The sequence below is a fragment of the Toxorhynchites rutilus genome, chromosome 1 (genome assembly GCF_029784135.1).
Source record: "Toxorhynchites rutilus septentrionalis strain SRP chromosome 1, ASM2978413v1, whole genome shotgun sequence".
In the NCBI taxonomy this organism is placed as follows: domain Eukaryota; kingdom Metazoa; phylum Arthropoda; class Insecta; order Diptera; family Culicidae; genus Toxorhynchites; species Toxorhynchites rutilus.
In genome coordinates, this window is record NC_073744.1 from 50497734 (window position 1) to 50518187 (window position 20454).

At 39.2% G+C, this 20454-nt stretch overlaps 1 protein-coding gene across 9 annotated transcripts in view; it reads right to left on the bottom strand.

The window, feature by feature from the left end:
• Window positions 1-20454, bottom strand: part of LOC129769812 (alpha-1,6-mannosyl-glycoprotein 2-beta-N-acetylglucosaminyltransferase) — a 210435-nt gene that overhangs the window by 8573 nt on the left and 181408 nt on the right. For 7 of the 9 annotated variants that reach the window (XM_055772795.1, XM_055772403.1, XM_055772636.1 and 4 more), the window contains 4 exons: window positions 17977-18122; window positions 17755-17915; window positions 7402-8070; window positions 6175-6389 (listed from right to left, as the gene is read on the bottom strand). In XM_055772795.1, coding sequence (XP_055628770.1) covers window positions 6175-6389; window positions 7402-8070; window positions 17755-17915; window positions 17977-18122 — 1191 coding nt within the window. The remainder of the gene's footprint in view (window positions 1-6174; window positions 6390-7401; window positions 8071-17754; window positions 17916-17976; window positions 18123-20454) is intronic. The other 2 variants (XM_055772878.1, XM_055772947.1) reach the window with 2 other exon arrangements.

Consider the following 20454-nt stretch of genomic DNA (forward strand, 5'->3'; position numbering starts at 1 on the left):
TTATTCATTCTCGTTCATAATCCACGATCCAGAAACTGATGGTTGATTTGGAACTCTTGTAGATTTTATCTAATTGTGATAGTGATAATCCCTGGAAGTAGTAATCGTACAAACAATTATATTTTGTGTTAGCCCAATGATGCTGAACCTTTTCAATAGTTGAATATTTCATGCTGCTCGCAAAACACGAATAATTGGCAATGATGATAATAAGATTTGTCACTTTTGACATATTAATCTGTAAACAGCGAACGCGACTGTTTATGACCGTTCCAATTGCGACTATTTCGAACCGTCGTGTCCAGTTAGGGAATGAACGCACAATATCTTTTCCTTTAAATGAATACCAATATCGCCTTAAAATACACTATAGCAATATAACAGAGACATGTACGGTCTGTGATGAGTTGTGTTAATAGTACACGCGGAGTGCTGGACAGAGTTGTTGGCTTTGTTTTACAGTTTAACTAGTTTTATTTTGTCTCGATTTTCGAGCTTTATCAGATCAAACATCAAAGATTCTTTTGGTGAATTCTGAGTTGAACTGAATGCAAAGGCGTCTTGTCTTCCTTCATCGAAAAAGCTCATTAAAAAGTCCTCCACGAAGCCGCTGTTGTTTACCGATGCTGCATTTGTACATTGTAAATTGATTCAATGCGATGAGATATTCCTATAAGTCGTCCAACTTCAATTTCTTCAGTAGAACAGTGAGGGGCAAAAGTTCGCATTGTACACCAGCATAAAAATCTTGCAATACGGTGTAACTTTAACACATTATTGCACCAGCAGTTCGTACGTATGAACAAGATACATTTCATTACAATGGCGCAAAGTTCTAAGGTAAGAGATTTTCTGCGTTACTTTGTTCTATTTTATTCAATTTTCAGAATAACGGATATGATATTGGAAGTAAATAGAAAATCCGAAACTACAGGGTCACGAATTTCTTAGCTCTCTAGTAGTTCATGAGGTGTATTTGTTTTTAAGGAATAAATATAAAGGATATAGGAAGGATATAAAGGAAATATAAAGGATAAAGGAATCTAGAAAGTAAACATTTTCAACCAAAATTTTCATACAGGACATACAAGAGAAAATACATCTGGAGGAAATGCACTCCAGCAATGCTCGAAATGGCCCGAAAGATGCTTCGGGAGGGAAATTGAAAGCGTCGGAATGTGGCGAACCTCGGCATTTCTGAAGCAAATCTGAGGAAGAGGTTCATGTTAGTAAGTAAGTCTACGATTTAAATATTTCTTTTCCGGACATTTCAACTTCTGTTATGATGTGTCAATGAGCACCTTGCCCGGGACCAGTAGTCGAGAGTAGTGATGAAACGGATAGTAGTATTGCCGGATACCGGATATCCGCCAAGCTTCGAGGCCGGATATTCGGCAGCCAAATATTTGGCTCATTATTTGCGAATACGAAACTGGGAGAAACTGCATGTGTTTATCAAGCAAATAAAGGATTACATTTTAGGAAGCAATAAACACATTTTTACATAAAAATAATAAACTATGATTCTGTTAAGAACTTAATAACATAAAAGGTTACAATTATGATTTTTTGGGGATATATTGAAATAATGTTAATACTAGTCAAGAAAGAGTAAGTACAGGTTGGACTCGATTATCCGGTGGCACGATTATCCGGAATTTTAGACTCGATCATCCGGAGTATTTTGGTTTTGACTTTCTTTGATCGAACATTTTGAATAATTTGTTAATATACTTTATAAATATGATTATTTGAACAAATTTGTACGAAGCTAGATAGAAGACCATTGGACCAAACTATTTCTTCAAAGATTTGGTGTTTTTGCGAAAGCCATCAAAGTCCAGCGTGGATACAACCAGGTTACAAAACTAGAGGGACGAGGTCTAGCTTCATGAGGATGCATCGTATGCCTTTTCGAAATTTATAACAAATCAGACTAGCCAGCAAGTAATCAACTACCCATCCCCTCTTAGATGATGCCTACACACGCTACTAATGATTTTTTCACACGCTACTAATGATAAATCATTAATTTTTTATACAACTTATCTCAAAAGTTTATTTCAATAAGTGCGATCTTTTGCCCAATAGGCTGCGAACATGTGCCTCCACTATTGGACAAAAATCCGCATTTGACAATTTGTATTTTAATAAATATTGGACAAGCAAATCGTATTTATAGATTGCATTTCGAAGGTTATATATAGTTACTATTTGGTAAGCAAACTGAACCCTATTGGCTTTTCTTTTAAAAGTTATTAAACGACAACTGTTAGGTGCGCACCTGCGAGCATTAGCACATCGAAAAGTTATATTTTCATCGCATCGCATTTTTGCCTTGCGATTCAATTCTTTTCTGAGAGCGACACCACTCTATCACAAAGCGATTCGATCCAAAGCTCCGAGGCTAAGTACCCAATCGGATCAGGAAACGAAAGTGAAGCGACGGCAGAAACTAATGAACGAATCATAAAATGATACAAGTGAGCATCGATGAACACGCGCACAGATACCAAGCGATGACTCTCACGCTGTGTTCATTCAATGTTTTCGTTGGCACGTCAGTTTTCTGTTTCATGAGTGATTTAAAACATAATATTGTGTGCGTTGAATGAATCAAATTAGAGAATGTAACGAGCGCTCGTTGATACGATTGGAACCATCCTTGTTGGCAACTCTGCCGTGACGTCAGAATCATGTTTGAAATATAAGGGCCCATGCTTGCCCACATTTGTCCAGAGTACCCACGGGGTTCACACCAGGTTGTTTTTGAACCTGTCCCAGATTTGCGTTCGCTGAAATGCGTAAATTTTGTTTATTTCCGCCCCGTTTGTTCCGTTTCCGCTTCGTTCAATGTGGAATGTGCTTCGTCGCTCGAAATGATTTATGGTCAAAAAAGTTTGGTCTACGCGACGAAGTTTAATGAGCGAATCAGAGAATACACGATGAGTAAACTGGTCAACATAGTTCGATTTTTTACGTCAAGGGGTCTTGTAAATATCGTATGATCAGAAAGTAACGGGAAATTTTCAAATAAAACAAAAAAGAGTTAAATTTCAGGCCAATTTATATATCTCCTTCAAAATATAATCCATTTGAAGAAACACACATGTGTCAACGCTTGACCCAGTCCTACATGCATCCCTGGTAGGCCGACAAAGGGATGGTCTCTAGTTTCCTCGTCGCATTCCCTTTGATCTTCTCGATCGACTGAAAACTCTTTCCACGAAGTGGCAACTTCAAACTGGGGAACAAGAGAAAGTCGCACGGGGCCATTTCAGGTGAATACTGTGCTTGCTCGATGGTATTTACTTGAAGTTTAGACAAATAATTCAGTACAATTCGGGCTCGTTGCGATGGCGCGTTATAATCCTGCAAAATCCAAGAATTGTTGGTCCACATTTCCGGCCGTTTGTGACGTACTGGCAGACACTAATGATCGGATGGCACTAAAACCGGTTCCCGCATGCACGGTACGTTCAAATAAAAATCTCCGGTACTTTCTGATCACAGTGAATTTGCGAATAATTCGCCGAAAACTAGACTCTAGGACAGCGGTACTCAACCTTTTTTTTCAGAAGGGCTACAAACACGTGTTACTCGTGATGTCACGAGCCGCAAAAAAGGTGGGTGGTGTCCATGACGAGAACAAACATTAAATAAATTTAATAACCGAACTTTTTAGCACAAACAGAACCGATAAAGGAATGCTTTCACCATCTGAAGGACGCCAACGTTTCACGTCAATTTGAGCCGATTGTCGAATTAATTCTAAGCAATAACATATACTGTTGATTGCTCGCTGCTTAGAGCATTGAAACTGGAACACTGAACATATTGAATTTTCAAGCAGTTTTTCAGTGTCTATTAGCAAAATTATATTTCCAACGCCCCAAAGAATGCACAGAACGACACCAGAAAATCGAACCTAATCGATCGTGTGGTGGAAGCGGAAGCGAAAGCACCAGCATTGAAACAAAATTTGACCTTCAGTTTTCCACCGAAGAACACAGCTCTCAACGCTGAAAAATACCTTCTCGACATCAGACTTGAAATTCGCAGCACTTTTACGTCGCTTTCAACCCGGAAACAATGCTCAAATACATAATACAATTACAAATACAATTTGAAGCATTATCATCAGTTCACCTTTTCGGTAAAAAATTGAAAAAAAAATCAAATCGCTAAGCGAACAGTCATGAGTTCATCACTCAGGGCCCTCATCTGACTATCTTTGTGTGTTCTAGCTACTACGTCCACGCAACAATCATCATGTGTCGGTAATCCCAGCCCCTTACCGCCAACATTACGGTCTGCTGCATCGGTAATTGGGGCTATTTCTAACACAACAATGGAAGCCTCATATCAACAGTCCCGATGTGTATATAGTCAAACTGTGAACATTCGAACAATAGGAATATTCTTACACCGAAAAAGGCGACATGTGTTGTGTATCGATGAGATAGGAATACTCTTACACCTGAAATGACTACTGAGTAATAAACAACATGAGAAAAAATGTACACGATAAATTCGCCTCTGTTACAGCTGAATTGCTAAATGAGCCTAATATAAAAAAAAACAGATGGGATAAAAAAATCGCTTTTTATTGTTTAGGATATTTTTATAAAAACATCTACTAAAACAACTATTTTGTGAAAAGTTTTGGTAGTCCTGAAAAGGGCCGACGGATTTGCGTCGGTCCAGGCCGCTATATATTTGTTCTCTCACTAGCGTTATGCATCTGATAATGCATAGAATCATCAAGGCGAGTGATTTAATCATACACAAAAATCACCACCTAAAGGGAAGAAACGACGATGTATGTTCTCTTTAATATTTCAAAAATAGATAACCATAATAATTGACTTTCTTTTTCAATAATTTACTAAAGCAGTTTTTGAGCCGTTAAAACAAGTTTTTGGTCTATAAGTAATGAGCACAACTCATATACATTTTATCTTTCGATTGAAGTGATTTTCATACCTCGTTCAACTGGCAAAAAGGTATGAATGCTCAAAATGTTGCACCCCAAACGCAATGCTATTCATATAAAAAAAATTTCAACTCATTCGTCTCTAGTCTTGAAAAAGACCAATTTGGAAAACTGAACTCAACACTCGGTCTTGAGAAAGACCTTTTAAAAAACTCGTTGTCGCCTGTTCGCTATCTGGCTAACTGATGGCTGATGAATTGTGAATACTGTGATTTGAAACCACGAATGGCTCATTTATACTCAATAATTTGAATACGGCGGAGCTTAGATTACTAAGTGTTTCCTATCAACATTGTTCGTAGAACATACGATCATTGCATTTCGAGCGACCGATTTACACGCACCTGATTCGCAATTGTACATGAATATTGTACCTCGCTGATATATTAGAAACTAATCACAACATAAAAGCACAAAAAATGAACAGAACATATTCAAGGGAAAAATGGAATGCTTTCAAATTCCCTTAATTTGAACCATAATGTGTATGTATAGCAGACCGAATAAATTTCAGAGAATTTGCGAATGGAACTCAGATTATCAAAATCCGTTCACAGCAAAAATAGTCATTAAGGTGGGGGCTATTTCAAAAAACGTAATTTGTTTTCTGATTTGGTACCATTACTGGAAGACGTAGCCAACCGTCAAGAAATAGATTAGGTTTTATTATTTATTCACAAACGTTACCAAGTTTAACATGAATGTCCTAATGATTGAAATTCAAATATTCAATTTGTTAATACTACTAACTAATGTGTAACACATGTGTAATGTGTCAAACTTCATATCATTCACCATTCTCATTTCATGTTTCGTGATGATTTGATTCCTTGGTTTTCGTTATTGTTACACATACAAAATAATTTAAAATTTAGTAACACCAGATGAGCCAACCAAAAAAGCCCGATGAGCCGCATGAGGACCGCGGGCCTCAGGATGAGTATTGCTGCTCTAGGAAGTCCGAGAATTTCAGGAACTCCTTGACTCGCGCACCAATAACATAGCGCTTCCAATTTATGCAAAATCTAATAACGACTCCATGGTCAAATTTGTTAACCCCTTAATTAAACAAATACACCGACGAATACTTTTCTGAGTTTTAATTGACGAACCCTGTACTATGTAATGAATGAAAAGTGAATTCAATTGGAAATGAATTAAAACGGAACCTATATTACCATTCTCCAATGTGGAAAACCCGGGGTCCCTTAACGACCATCACGTGCAGCTTCTGTTTGAGACACTGCTGAGATACATGCTGCAGGGACCAATCCCAGTTGTAGTCATCGTACTCGCAAAAATGCAGCGCGCATCGAGTGATCTCGTGCCACGTGGTCCGGTTGAAGGCCATCCCCATGTTGTGTTTGCTGCTGATCCAAGGTGTTACTTCAACCTGTATTGGTTTGTCGATTCATGGAAAAGGAAGAGAATCAATTATTGCATACATCTATGGACAGTTAGTTGGAAATTGTAACGAATGACATTCACTAGCAACTTCTACTGATTACAATAAAATTCCGATTTGAATGGCGTCGCGGAATATGGTTAAATGCAAACCACACACATACATACATTTGTATAGAATACATTCGGGAGAAAAACAAAAAAAAATCAACTGATTTTTTTCAAAATGATATTTTCATTAGCATAATCAAAGGTAGGATTGAATAAGGTGCAGCAAAATTAAAAACGGGTATGTTGCGACGGCAATAAAGAGGTTTGAGAATAATGCAGTAATCCATTTTTCAGAATCGAGTTCGAGCAGTGACTACGAAAACTACTTTTCTACTTTCTATGAATACATTTACACATTATACAAGTTCCATAACAACCAATCGATTGCTATCATAGGAATAGTCTCAACGTTAGGAGTATTTGTACTTCAAGTCTCAAACTAATCATCCAGGTCCATTCCATTCCACCCACTTAGGACGATAATAACAGAAACAGACTAGCAATTATATCACGGATCATCAACAACTGGTCCTCCATAAAGTACGATTCATGTTCATAAATCACAAATAGTATAATTCAGGAAGAAAAAAGATGTGGATTAAAATATACAAGCAAGCAAAACAATACAGGAACATTTTCAAAAGCCACAATAACGATGCTTTCTCGGTGCGAAAATAAGAGTTTCCAATAAAGTAATATTAATGAACAAGCGATTGGGGTCAACTTTTACAGGAAATCAATAGCTCCAGACAATAAGGAAAGAAAATAGATCGACAATGACAGCGACGCAGTTGAACAATGAAAATACAAGCTGAGTTTAACAGAAGTCAAAAAGTAACAAATTGGCATAGGTAGTGACCGAAGTGGTAGCAGGCAGTTCAAGTAGTAGTAGTGGAAGAAGTATTAGTAGTAGATTTATAGCAAGCAGGCACACCGGGCGCGCACGGTACCTTTTGATAAATCGAGTAGAGTGTTGGTAACACTTGGTAGCCCCATTGGGACTGGGATGCATACTTTTCAGTGGTGGCTTGGCCATTATAACCCAAACCACTGGTACCACTGGCTTGCTGCTGCCGTTGCAGTTGCTGTTGTTGCAGTTGTTGCTGTAGTTGTTGTTGCTGTTGCTTTTGCTGTTGTGGTGGTGCAGAATGGTGTGATGGCGAACGTTCAGCGGTCGTTGCCGGATACGAATTCGAATAGGCCATTAACAGACGATTTTGATTATTAATTGGTTCGTTAGCAATAGGGGAAGCAATGTAGGTTTGAACATGTTTGCCAATGATTTTCGCAGGCGAGTCAGCACCGTCTCCGCGGACGGAAGAAAGCGAAAGAATATTTGAAGGATTTTTTTGTTGGAAGCGTGGCATGTATCGATTATGATAGTAACCAGGGAAGTTGTAATCAGTATCTCTGTGGCGGCCATCGTCACTGCTGGTTCCGCTCGAGAGAAGAGAGCTGACGTCCACGAATGGGTACGACTGATGATGGTACGAATGTTGATGAAGGTGAGACGAAGCCAACCCAGCGGCATTATGCTCCAATGAGGTACCGGTGGCTACCGGCACAAGTGAGGTTTTACCCTGGTAGCTGAATGGTTTACCTCCGTATCCTGTTGCGCGCTGGATAGGTTTGGTTGCAAATTTGGAACACCATGTGTTGTTTGTTGTTGATGGATGATATTTTTGGTTGATGAATGATTCATTTTTTTTTCATTATCGTGTGTGATACAAACATTTTGTTTTTGATGAAACGAAACGGAACAGGTGAAAGACAAAAATAAGTTCATTATATGCGAATTATCTTGCTCTAGTAATAATCGGACAGAATATGGAACACTGGAACAAATTATATTTATGTTAGCAGGGAGAAAGTCCAATAAAAGTGTATGCAACAAATTCGGTGACATAGAAATAACGATAAAAACTAATTTTCAATAACATAATGTTGTGTACTTTGAGGGATCAAGTGCAACATCTATCTGTGACTATTAGTAAATATTCGACGCTGAACAGTGGTACAGAAGAAGGCGTGGAGTTTGCTGAGAGATTGTATCCAAGCTTGATGCCTAGTTCATTGTGGTCTGGAAGATATCAGACCTTTGACCGCGAAAAAAAACCTTGTGTGACGAAATTAGGCCTAGTAGACCCTTCGTGCATCTCCCACTCAGAAAGCTTGCCAAAAATACAGAATAATCCTTTCAGTTTGTATTGTGTACTGTAAGTTTGGCTTGTTTGAGTGAAAGTTTGGAAAAAAATATTAAAAAATGCCTTTTGCGTTTGCGTTTACAAGGAGTTGGTATTTTTTGTTCAATTTTTAGATCTAGCCAATTCCAATGGTTTATGATGCATCAATCTTCGTTCTCTAAGCTTCTGTGTGCCACAAAAAAACAGAGGAATAGTCTTAAACGCTTTGTAATACTCATCGCTGTCACTCAAATCTCAAATTTAAATGGTGCAATTTGTACTCCTCAAATTGTAGTGACTAAGACAGACAACCAGAGTAACAGCAGAATACAATTTGAATACATCAATACCCCTACGAAAATAATCGTAGCTAGCCACCGTGCAACTATCGTTTCCTATACTAATGCTCCTGGTACGTACGATGAGTTTGTTCAACACAGTGGAAGCCAGAAGAGAAGCGAAACATTGAATTGCAAGTTTCATCCCTGTGTGATTTTTCAGCCAACCAAATCGAATAAATTTCACTAGCTCCGTCCTGGAGGAAACTGGAGCGCCACTTCCCGTTTGGTGAGCTTGTTCCCAAAGACCTTTCTCAAGACTAGAGATGAATGAGCTGCAAAAGTTTAAGGTTTCTACGATTCACACAACACAACAACTACATAGGCGCAGCACTAATATCGTCAGTAGAGCCAAACGAGTTTTCATTTTCCTGGGATCCGGAGGAGAACCGTTAATCGCATCATAAGGAGAACCGTAACTCGATCCAGCAAAAAGTAATGCTTTCACAATCATCATGGCGTTGCTACAGCTGATTTGTGTGCGAGCAAATGAGACGTCCAGTATCCAAAAGAACGTTGTAGTTTTCTCGGCTTTTGTGCTCCACAATCGATCTAGGAACCCACTCGGTTTCGTTGCCTCGGTGAACCTCTGCGTAGACCAGATCATCTCCTTCGAACTCCCGGTTGATAGTGTTGTGGCGTCTGTTTTTTTTTATCTCATTTGTTTGTTTTTTTTATTTAGCTTAACAGAACCGATTTTAAACATGTACATGTCACATATATATATATATATATATATATATATATATATATATATATATAAATATATATATATATATATATATATATATATATATATATCTATAAATACAAGGTCTTTCAGATTAAACGCTCACGCAACAAATTGTAGTAACTTAATTGTAACCGATTTTTATTAAAATAATTAAAATAAATGTCTTTAAAATAAAATAATAAAGCTTATTTTAGGACATTTTTGATGTGACCACCCATTTTTTCGATAACGCGTTTTAAACGGCGAACAAAATTCTTCATGCACAGCTCTAACATTACGACTTCGATGCTGTTAAAAATCCGAGTTATTTCTTTTTTAAGTTCCTCCAAATTTTGTGACTTATTAACATAGCAACGGTCCTCCACGTACCCCGAGAGGAAATAATCGACGCCGAGAAATGTTGAAATTCTTACCATAAGAGGACAAAGTTTCATCAAGGCTTCGGTTGCTCGAGTAATATGATTTCCCTGAAAATACACGTTCTTGTAAATTGTACATCTTGACACTACAAACCATCCGATCAGACTGAACGCGTAGCCGAATATTATCGTCCCGAAGTGGGGAATGCAGTGTTACCTTCGACGGAGCGGAAAAAAAATATAAGGGGCTATTCGATTTTTAGTGTGAGCGTTTTATCTGAAAGACCCACATTACACAGTAGCCATTCAAGCGTAAGAGTATTCCTTCTGTTCTTCCATTGTCCAGTTAGATCACCGGGCAGCGGAGACAGTTGATATGATCATTGATGTGTTATTAATAGAACAACAGTCCGATGTGTCTTGCAGAGCAGAGCAGTTGTATGGATGAATCGATCTTAGCTCGACTATGGATCGATCTGCATCGCTGATGGACGTAGTTATTTTGTAACAACACAATTGAAGGCCCTGAGTTTTGAACTCACGATGGCACGATTACTAAGCGAACACGCAACCAATGTGGCTACGAAGACCCCCTTGGCGTCTGTTGAACTGGGTGTTTTGCTTCGTGTTCACATCGATTGGGCTTGGAATTTGTGGCTTGATAAGATCGAGTGTTGTACGGATAGGTTTCCCCAGGAACAGGTTAGCAGGTGACTTTCCTTCAGGAGCGTTTCGATTCGGGGTTGAGCGGTACTCGGATAACAGGATCTGGGGATGCTGGAAAGTGGCAATGTTTTTCCCCTTGACAAGCTTCTTGAGTCCTCTTTTCAGTGTGTCAACAAACCTTTCAGCCTGTCCATTCGACTGCGGGTAATACGGAGCTATCTGGTGTCAGGTGACAGATTCCATTTGCTTCACAGAACTGCTTGAACGTTGAACTGATAAAATAACTGATAAACTGGATTTCCATACCTTGCGAAGGTTTCTTCAAAATATCCAGTGTTGTTGCCGTTGTCGTACTGCGGGTGCGGAAAACTTCAGGCCATTTGGAGTGAGCGTCGACGATAACCAGATAGTAGGAACCATCTTCGACGGAATCGGCCAGGACTCCAGATCGGTCCTTGGGGATTTGGCGGCTTTTGCACAAGAACTGCGGTGTCAAACACAGGTTTTTACGTCGTCGTCCATATTTGGCTAGAAAACGAAGCTTCTAGCCAACGCCTTCATGCGATCCATCCCAGAATGTCCTCGATGCAGTTGACGGATGATACCAGAGGACCCGGTCACCAAACATTATGCAATCTCGAACAATCTGCAGGCTGTCTCGTCTGGCGAAGAACTGGCGAATAGCTGCAGCCTGCAGTTGGATTGCAAATTGCGGCCAACTTTGGTTGATGTGCTGTTATACCTCTTATATGACTGGATTACGGCTTGTCTCCTTAACTATTATTTCAGATGTGTCCGGCAAAGCAGAGATGGAGTCGTCGAGAATCGCTTTCACATCCGATTCGATTTGCACAGCAGCGATGACCATCCTTTTCAATTATGTGACCCAGGAATTTGATTTGTGGAAGAGAGAAACGACACTTCTCGATGCGGAGATGGAATCCATAGTCTTGAATTCGTTCCAGGACGGCGTGAAGGCTGCGATCGTGCTCCTCTTGAATTTTTCCCAGCGATCATTGTGTCGTCGAGATACGGGTTGACACCTGGAATGCCGGTTACCATGCTGTCGATGATCCTCTGGAAGGCACCAGAGGCGGCACACGGTTGTACTGGAACTATCCTTGATGAGTGTTGACTGTCAACATCTTACGGAAATCCTGTTCGACTTCCACTTGGAGGTTTGCGTCTGAGAGATCGATGTGTGAGAGAAAGCGTCAACAAGCTAACTCGGCAATGCCAATCGGATTCCTGCGCGTCATTGAGACCTGTAGGGTAATCACCACATACGCGAACGGAAACGATATCAGCCTTGCGGACAACCACGTCGTAGAATTGAACTGGTGAAATGATTCCTTTGTCTTGCAATCTCCGTAGCTCGGCGTCAACCTTGGGAAGTGCGGCGTAGGCCACCGGCCTCTTTGGACAATACACTTGTGGTTTGGTGCAACGACCAAGGGAACTTTGAAAAACATCAGGAAATCTGGGACGGAGCTTCTCTACCAAGGGATCGGACTCCTGCTATACGGGCTGAATCAGTGTGTTGAACGGGACCGACCAGAGATCGAATTGATCGAATTGGTCGAGATCCGGGTTGCTTGAAACATAAATTCGGCCTTGCTTGGTCACGGACAGTGATGTTTGCTAAGAATTTACCGATGATACCAATTTCGTCTTCTGATGCGCTGACAGCTACAATTTCCTTCTCTCGAGTTGGTGGATGGCCAATCGTTTCCCAGACGTGCTCGGAGATCATTGTGATGTCCGACACACAGGTCGAGAGGTCGACTCGCTCAAACAATGAGATGCCTTTGGACTTGAAGGTGTCCTTATTTCTTGGTTTGTCGACTGGCTTAGATGACTTCTGCTCAGCGAATAGCCTACAATAGCATACCTTGTGATACTTCTTTTTGCACTTTCCGCAATAACGGTTTTGATAGGGAATAGTCTGACATGGTGTGGGTCTCCACACAACCAGCAAGATGTTTTCGGGATTTTCTTCTTGCTAACAGGCTTCGAATGATTAGCAATGCCATTGACGTGCTTGGCATTTCCACCTTTCTCGATCATTTTGGTGTCCTGTTTGACGTTGATGATCAGATTGCATTCTTCCATCAGGTTTTCCAATGTCAGAATGATTCCAGCTCCACCATCGGCGGGTGCGGATTCTTCTGCTTCCAGATTGCCAATCAGACGTGTCCGGATGTCCGCGTCGCGCAATGACTGGAGACCACAAACGAACCGGAGCGCTTTGAATTGATCGCTGGAAAGCTTCAATAACTGGAACGCTTCGTTGTGCTTGTTGATGGAAGCAGCATAGGAAGAATAATAATAAGCGTCGTTGAAGAGAGAAGTCTGGCGTTCGAAAAATTTCTTCAATTTCGTGATGGTTTGTTCGGATTGTTTTGACAGGATGCTGTTCACGCAGCGTTCGTGTGCCTCACTTTCACGCTGTCGTCCAACTGGTGTCTGTCTTCCTTAAAATCGTCTTTGAAGCGAACATATCACGATTCAAAAAATATTCTGTCATCAGGGTCGTACCGGAACTCGTCGATTCGAGTTTCGAGAGACTCGATGATCCGTCCACTTTCAGCCGGATTCGCGTTCGTCCGTTGGAGATCCTTAATCTGCTGCTTCTGGGTTGCAAAAAGTTCCCTGAGCCGTACAATCGCGTTACGCAAATCCTGGTCGGTCATCTTCGAGTTCGCTGTCGCTTGAAATCTTCCTTGAAACGTCTTCGAAAAGAGGAACTGGATGGTTGCTTCCACAGGTGACTCGTCGCCAAAATATGTTCTGTTCTTCAGTAATGAATAACAACTAATAACTGTTAAGAAATATTTATACTTCTAGTTTCTTCGGGATAAGAATAACGAATCATTTTTTTACAGCTGAGCAATTCCACACCAAATCAGCCGGCCACTGACCTTCTCGGATTTTTCTAAAACTTGGTGCTTGTGATGGAAGCTTTCCGAAAACACGATTTTGATTACCATATGACCAAATTAAATTACGACTGATTTTGTAAAGGGCATAATCGAAATTGTTTTTTTTTCTCCAAAAAATCGTAACTCAAAATGTCTGATTAAAATATGATGTTCGACAAAGTTGTAGGAAAATCAATGAACTATTTAGGAAAGATACATTTATATCTCAGAACACCCCCCCCCCCCTTTCGATATTTTTTGTATATTTTTATTGGAAGCCTCTTTCAATTTCACAAAGTTAGGCGGTCAACGATTCGACAACACTGAACAAATTCGTGACGCAGTTACATCGTACTTCAGAAAGTTGGACGCTACGCACTTCGCTCTCGGTATACAAAAACTCGTGTCACACTATGAAAAATGTCTCGAACGTTACGGCGATTATGTAGAAAAATAGAAAATAAAACGTAGATTACGAAAATCACCATGTTTTCTGTTCTAACTTTATTTTTTCGCGATATCTGAGGCACTGAAACTAAATTTTTGAACGACCCTCGTATCTTAGCTGCTATCTTGTCACCAGAAATAGGTATACATGAATGATATTTATGAGTACCAGGAAAATCTTAATCGTTTTCTTAAAAATCTGTTCAAATTTCTTTTCAGCTAAACTATAATCATCTGTAGAAACATATCAGAAGGATATTTTAGTTTTAAAATTCTGCTTACAATCATTGGCCCAATCATAAAGTTTTTTTTAATTTTTCAACGGATGCTCATGATGCCTTGCTAAACTAGCTTTCCTTGCCGTTCGTTTAAAAGTTTCTCCTATTGCACCACATGGACCTTTGCCATGTAAGGTTGCAAAAAAAATTGTAAAGGGTTGTATCTAGGACATGACCGCATATTTTCGACGTAGAACTACACAAATATATAATGCAATACTCTTGTTTATCACGTCGAATATTAATTTAGAATGCATCGAATTTTTTGTAATAGATTATGTTCTTCGTTACAAATAAATTTGATGAACGTCCTTTTACATTTGATATGATGCCTAGGACTACCAAAATATGTGGACGGAGGAATTGTCAAACGTTCATTCTATTTTACATTTCCCTCTGAAATTTTTGCATATCTCATCTCATCTCATCTCACCAAAAAATACCCCCGACTTGCATGTATTTGCAAAGCGGATTCTCCCAGGCACATTAATTTTGAAGTCCGTGTTAGGGAAACACAACTCGGTGGGAACTAAAATACCCCCGACTTGCATGTATATTGGCAGAGCGGATTTCCACAGGTACATCGATTTTGAAGTCTGTGTTGGGGAAACCGTAAATCGGGTCAATCAAAACCTGGCAGTTAGGGCGTTTAGATAACGCTTGACATTTTACAGTTATTCAGTTGTCCATCTCATGAAAAATAATATTTTTTTGTGATAGACGCGTAGAAATATTTCCTATCAATTGATGCAAACATCTTTCCGATTTGTTAAGAACTGTTCGAGTTATAAGCATTCGAAATACGGGTAGCGTTAGCACATAAATCGACAGAACAAATGTATGGGAAAAAAGGAAATTCTTCCAGAATTTAAACCGTTTAGAAATTAGCAAATTGGAATGAAAAGTATATCAAACAAATCTTAGAGAATTTCCGATTCGATTGGTATGCAAATCAAGAGAATTCGTTCACAGTGAAAATATTTACTAATGTTAATTCTATTTCATAAAAACGTAACCTGTTTTCTTATTTGGCACCTTTTCTGAAAGACGTAGTTCTACGTCAAAATGCCATTCAACTTCTAAACCATAGCTTCTCGTAAACTCACATAAACTAATAAAGTTTTTTCTATTCTTGTACTGAGAAGCAGCACCATCTGACATAAAGATACACTTTTTTAATCGGCTACATGATTTCAAATACCCCAATAATTAGGATATAAACAGCTGTACTGCAACTGCATCATGTTTCAAAACCTCCGAAATGACAATAAAGCTTAAGTTCTGTAGTGTACCATTTTCATTGCATTAAACTACAAACGGGTGTATTGTGCACTGAAAATTATTCCAATGATAGCTCTGGACTTCATGTTGTAAAACGAAAGTATAATTTTCGGAAAAATCACATACTATTATAACTTCTCCTTCTGCCGAAAATTGTTTTCTTGTTTTCAAAAATCTTGCTTGTTCGTTTTTAAAGAAATCGTGATGAATCAATTTATAAATTTTCTTCACAAAATATGAGCAAAATTCTTCTGAAAACATTTTATTCAATTCAATGTTACATCTATCAGTTGTTATATATCGAAAATGGTCAGTCTTAGGACAATAAACTTCGTATAGTTTTTCATGCAGAATTGCGTTTAGAAATTTCACAAAGTACTGAAATTTCATAAACTTTCAAAAATTCGTATCTCCATTTAGGAGAGTTTACTACGGCACCACTTTACATCAAACTTCGTTAAATTGGAGGGTTTTTTTAATAAAAATATACAAAAAATATCAAAGGGTGGGTGTTTTGAGAAATAAAAGTTTTTAATATTAAAAAATGTTATTTTTTCTAAGTATTATTGAAATGTTATTTTTCCTAAATAGTTCATTAATTTTCCAACAAATTTGTGGAACATCATATTTTAATCAGACATCTGGATTTTGAGTTAAGATTTTTTGAAAGAAAGACCAATGATTTCGATTACGCCCTTATCAAAAATCAAACGTATTTTCGTGTAAAACCGATGTTTAGTTTCTTTGTACTCCCTCAATCCTATTTCCGACGAACCATTATAACAGGAACTTACATGGCGGCCTCAAAGCAATGACTTACCCATTCTTTTGTTCATTTGTTTATGATTTGCGCTTGACACATGCACACAGAATACAGAATGGATCAATATCTACCTATGTGTTTAAAATGCAGTGTCTATTTTCAGTGTTTATTGTTCAAATGTTCAAATTCGCCATCGAATGAACATTGTATTCAATGTCTGTTGACGACAGCAGTGAGTCATTTGAAAAGTATCCGCAGTGTTTTGTTAATTTTTTAAACATAATTTTATATTATTGAGAATCAATTTTAATCAACTATATATTGGCCATTTATATCTATACCTTTTCGCCATTTTCCGGTTAACTCCCAAATTCTATACTTCTGCTTCTATATTTGTATGGTGGATGCAATAGAACCCAAATTTTGATGCGTCATCGAAGATGTGTGTGGCCTTGCGTTGTCATGATAGAAGACAATACATTCTCTGTTGATCGATTCTAGTCATTTTTTTTCATAATCGCATCGTGTAATCCTTTGATTTGCAAACAGTAAAGCTTGGAATCAATCGTTATACCATGTGGTAACATCTCATAATGGACGACTCACTATCAATCTCATGGTATATTTTTGCGCAGCTGATCTTTTTTTTTAATGATTCCAAACTGTTACACGGTTGAGTATTAGAGCGTTTTCTGACAGCTTTCATTCCGGTATTGCTCGACCTGTTGCAAAATTTCTTTGACATTTCTCAGAGATTGTTCGACTTTTGTTCTCTGGGTTCACTTACAACATTCCTGCCGTTAACTTCACAATTTTTCTGCGTGTTTCAGCTGCACATTTGCATTTTCTGTCGTAAAGAAGCATAACATAGCGCATTTATCCTGAAAATTCACTCATTCTAAATCAATATAACTTTTGACACGATTACACGATTCGTGTCAATTGTAATTGAATGGCATCTTTCAGGCGCGCGATCCTTTAACACAGTTGAACCAGTGTTGCCCGATATATGACCGTCAAAAACATCTTGTGGCAAACAACCGCGGATAATTTTTTCAACGATCCAATATTGTTGAATATTTAGGTCGCGACTTGCATGGAAACCCATTTTCCGCCTTCTGCTGACACAACAAAAGTTTCAAATATGAAGCTTTCCCCGGTAAATATGTGATTTCACACGAGTGCTCAGGAACGCTATAAAGCTCGGCAGAAAGGATACAAAATAATTTGCTAAGGGAAAACAGAAAATCGCGAAGCCTTTTGTTGCGACTCTTGCGATGGTTGTTTGGTGGCAAAGTTTGGAACCGGAAACGGTACGTGGCGACGAAACTCACCTTCTTGTTGTAGGTGTAGTAATTGAAGGTTTTCAGGTATGTGCCCAGCGAAAGAATGTTGCACTTCGGACACAGCTCCTGGGATTTCTGCTGCATCAGCTCCAGGATGTAGAGGAAGTCCTCCGCAACGTAATGGTCCTCCTCCAGGAAGACCACAAGACCTGCAATTGAAGTGGTAATGTTGTCACATCTAAGCTATTCTAAGTATATGTAAGATCATACCCGTGTGGTATTTGGTTACTTCTAGCTGATCGAAGACTCGATTCGCTTTCCACCACCAGTGGTGTTTGGTTTGGGTGAATTTGGCCTCCCGATAGTGCCCGTACAGATCGGGGTGCAGTGCGTTTTTACACTTCCGTAACAGTGCTCTGAAAGTTAAGCAAATACATACCGTCAGATGGGGCGATTCGCAAAGTTGAGGTTATTATGAACAAAGCTAGCACGCCATCTATAGACGTTACAGGTGAGGGATTCTTTATACAGCCAATCTATGTCAAACCGACTATAGTGGTTCTCAGATTTTCGTCAAAAGTGGTAGTGGACTGTAAACAAAACACACGAGGCTGCAAAGATCAAATCATTGCATCGATAATGTCGGACAACCGAAACAAAAGGAACGATATGGCGTACATTGATTATAAGAAAGCATACGACTCCGTATCGCACACGTACCTCATAAAGGTACTAAAAATGTACAAGATACATGATGGCGTCATCAGGTTTATGGAACACGCAATGGAAAAATGGAGCACTTCGCTTAATATCACTGACGGAACAAATATGTTAAAATCCAGAACTCTCGATATTCGCAGGGGAATTTTCCAAGGTGACACATTCAGTCCTTTGTGGTTTTGCCTTGCGATGAACCCTTTGAGCAGAACACTCAACCGAAGCAGTCATTGCTACCGTATAAATAGAACAACAACTATAAATCATACCTTCTATATGACGACTTGATACTGTTTGCGGAATCAACAGAAGCGCTACATAGTCTTCTACAGTGTGTTAGCGACTTTAGTTCCGATGTGCGATGTGCAGAAAGTGCAATAAAGTAGGAGAGACGATTGAACACGTCATAGCCGGCTGTGGAGCGCTAGCCGAATACGCTTATCTAAATCGTCACAACTCGGTTGCCAAGATTGTTCATCAACAACTAGCATCAAAACGCAACTTGGTAAATCAGTTGGTACTCTACTACAAGTATGTTTCGGATCCGGTTTTGGAAAATAGCTGCTACAAGTTGTACTGGGATCGCGAGATCATTACGGATGTCCGAATACCAGCTAATCGCACTGATATTGTGGTCTATGCTAACAATAAGAAAAAAGTGCTGATAATAGACATTGCAATACCGTTAGACCACAATCTTCAATCTACGTTTGTTGCCAAGATATCACGACTTGGCAGAAGAACTAAAACAAATGTGGCATTTGAAAGGCATCCGTATTATACCAGTAGTGATCTCTGCTACTGGATTAGTTCCACACTCTCTCACGCAGTCATTGGAGGAGCTGCAAGTAACATAGCAGCTTGCGGTTATGCAGAAAGCGGTGATTCTTGGAACGAGTAACATAGTGCGACGGTTCCTGAATTACCACAATTAGAACACGATGATTGTGCAGACACTATTATAAAGAAAAAAAAGAGAGAGAAAAAATACCACAGAGCCTAATCCCCCTTTAGCATTCAAGAAGCCCGGGGTAGGTGAATATTCCAGCTCAATGCTGAGAAGTGCCATAACTCTATAATAATAACAATAATAATAATGTATTTCCCCTGTGGCTATCCTCTTTTGAAAAGATGCAAACAAATAAATAAATAAATAAATAAATAAAAGTCTATGACAATAACTGTCTTTTTACCCAGTAATGCTTTCGTTGCAGCGATTCGATGCTGTGTTTTCGGACGCCTGAAGATGATCGCGAAAACATTATTAACGAGCAGTGGTAATTTCATTTGTTTCATTTGTCTAGAACACTCTATCGAATAAATAATTGCAAACGGCCAAAATATTGCATAATACATTTGGTGACTTAATTACGACGGGTGTATGAATGGTATAAGGCACTCAAATGCGGCCGAGAAGAGATGAACGATTTGCCACGTCAAGGAAGACCATTCACCTGTTCAACTGATGAAAACATCGACAAAAATGGAATAGTGCTCGAAATTTGAGAGAGTTAGCCCGAAAATTAAATAATTTTCACGGACCGTTCGTCGTATTTTGGCTCATGGTTTGGGCATAAGAAAAGGCGCAGCACGACTAGTACCAAAAAAGCTCAATGTTCTTCAACCGTTCCATCGCAATCGGGTGGCTAGAAACATGCTTGAACGATCAAGTTCCGATTCCACGCTCATCCAACGCATAATTACTGGCGACGAGACATGGTTGTGATTTTTTCCTATTTCCGGAACTCAAATTACTATCATTATGTTATCAGTATGGTACGGGAGGTTCCACAGGGATGTTTGCAATTCTACGGACGTGAAGTCCAAGGGTGTATCAGACAATCGATATCTAAAACGTATCGTCGTGACTTCTCCGGTAGTGCGTTATATGCAAAATCAACGAATTCTTGTGGATCTTTCCAATCTCAAAACTATAAAACCAATGATGGAAACCATACCACGTAGTATGATTCATAACTCGGTGGACTTTACCTATTACCATTTGATGGAGCAGATGCCCCTTGGTGTGAG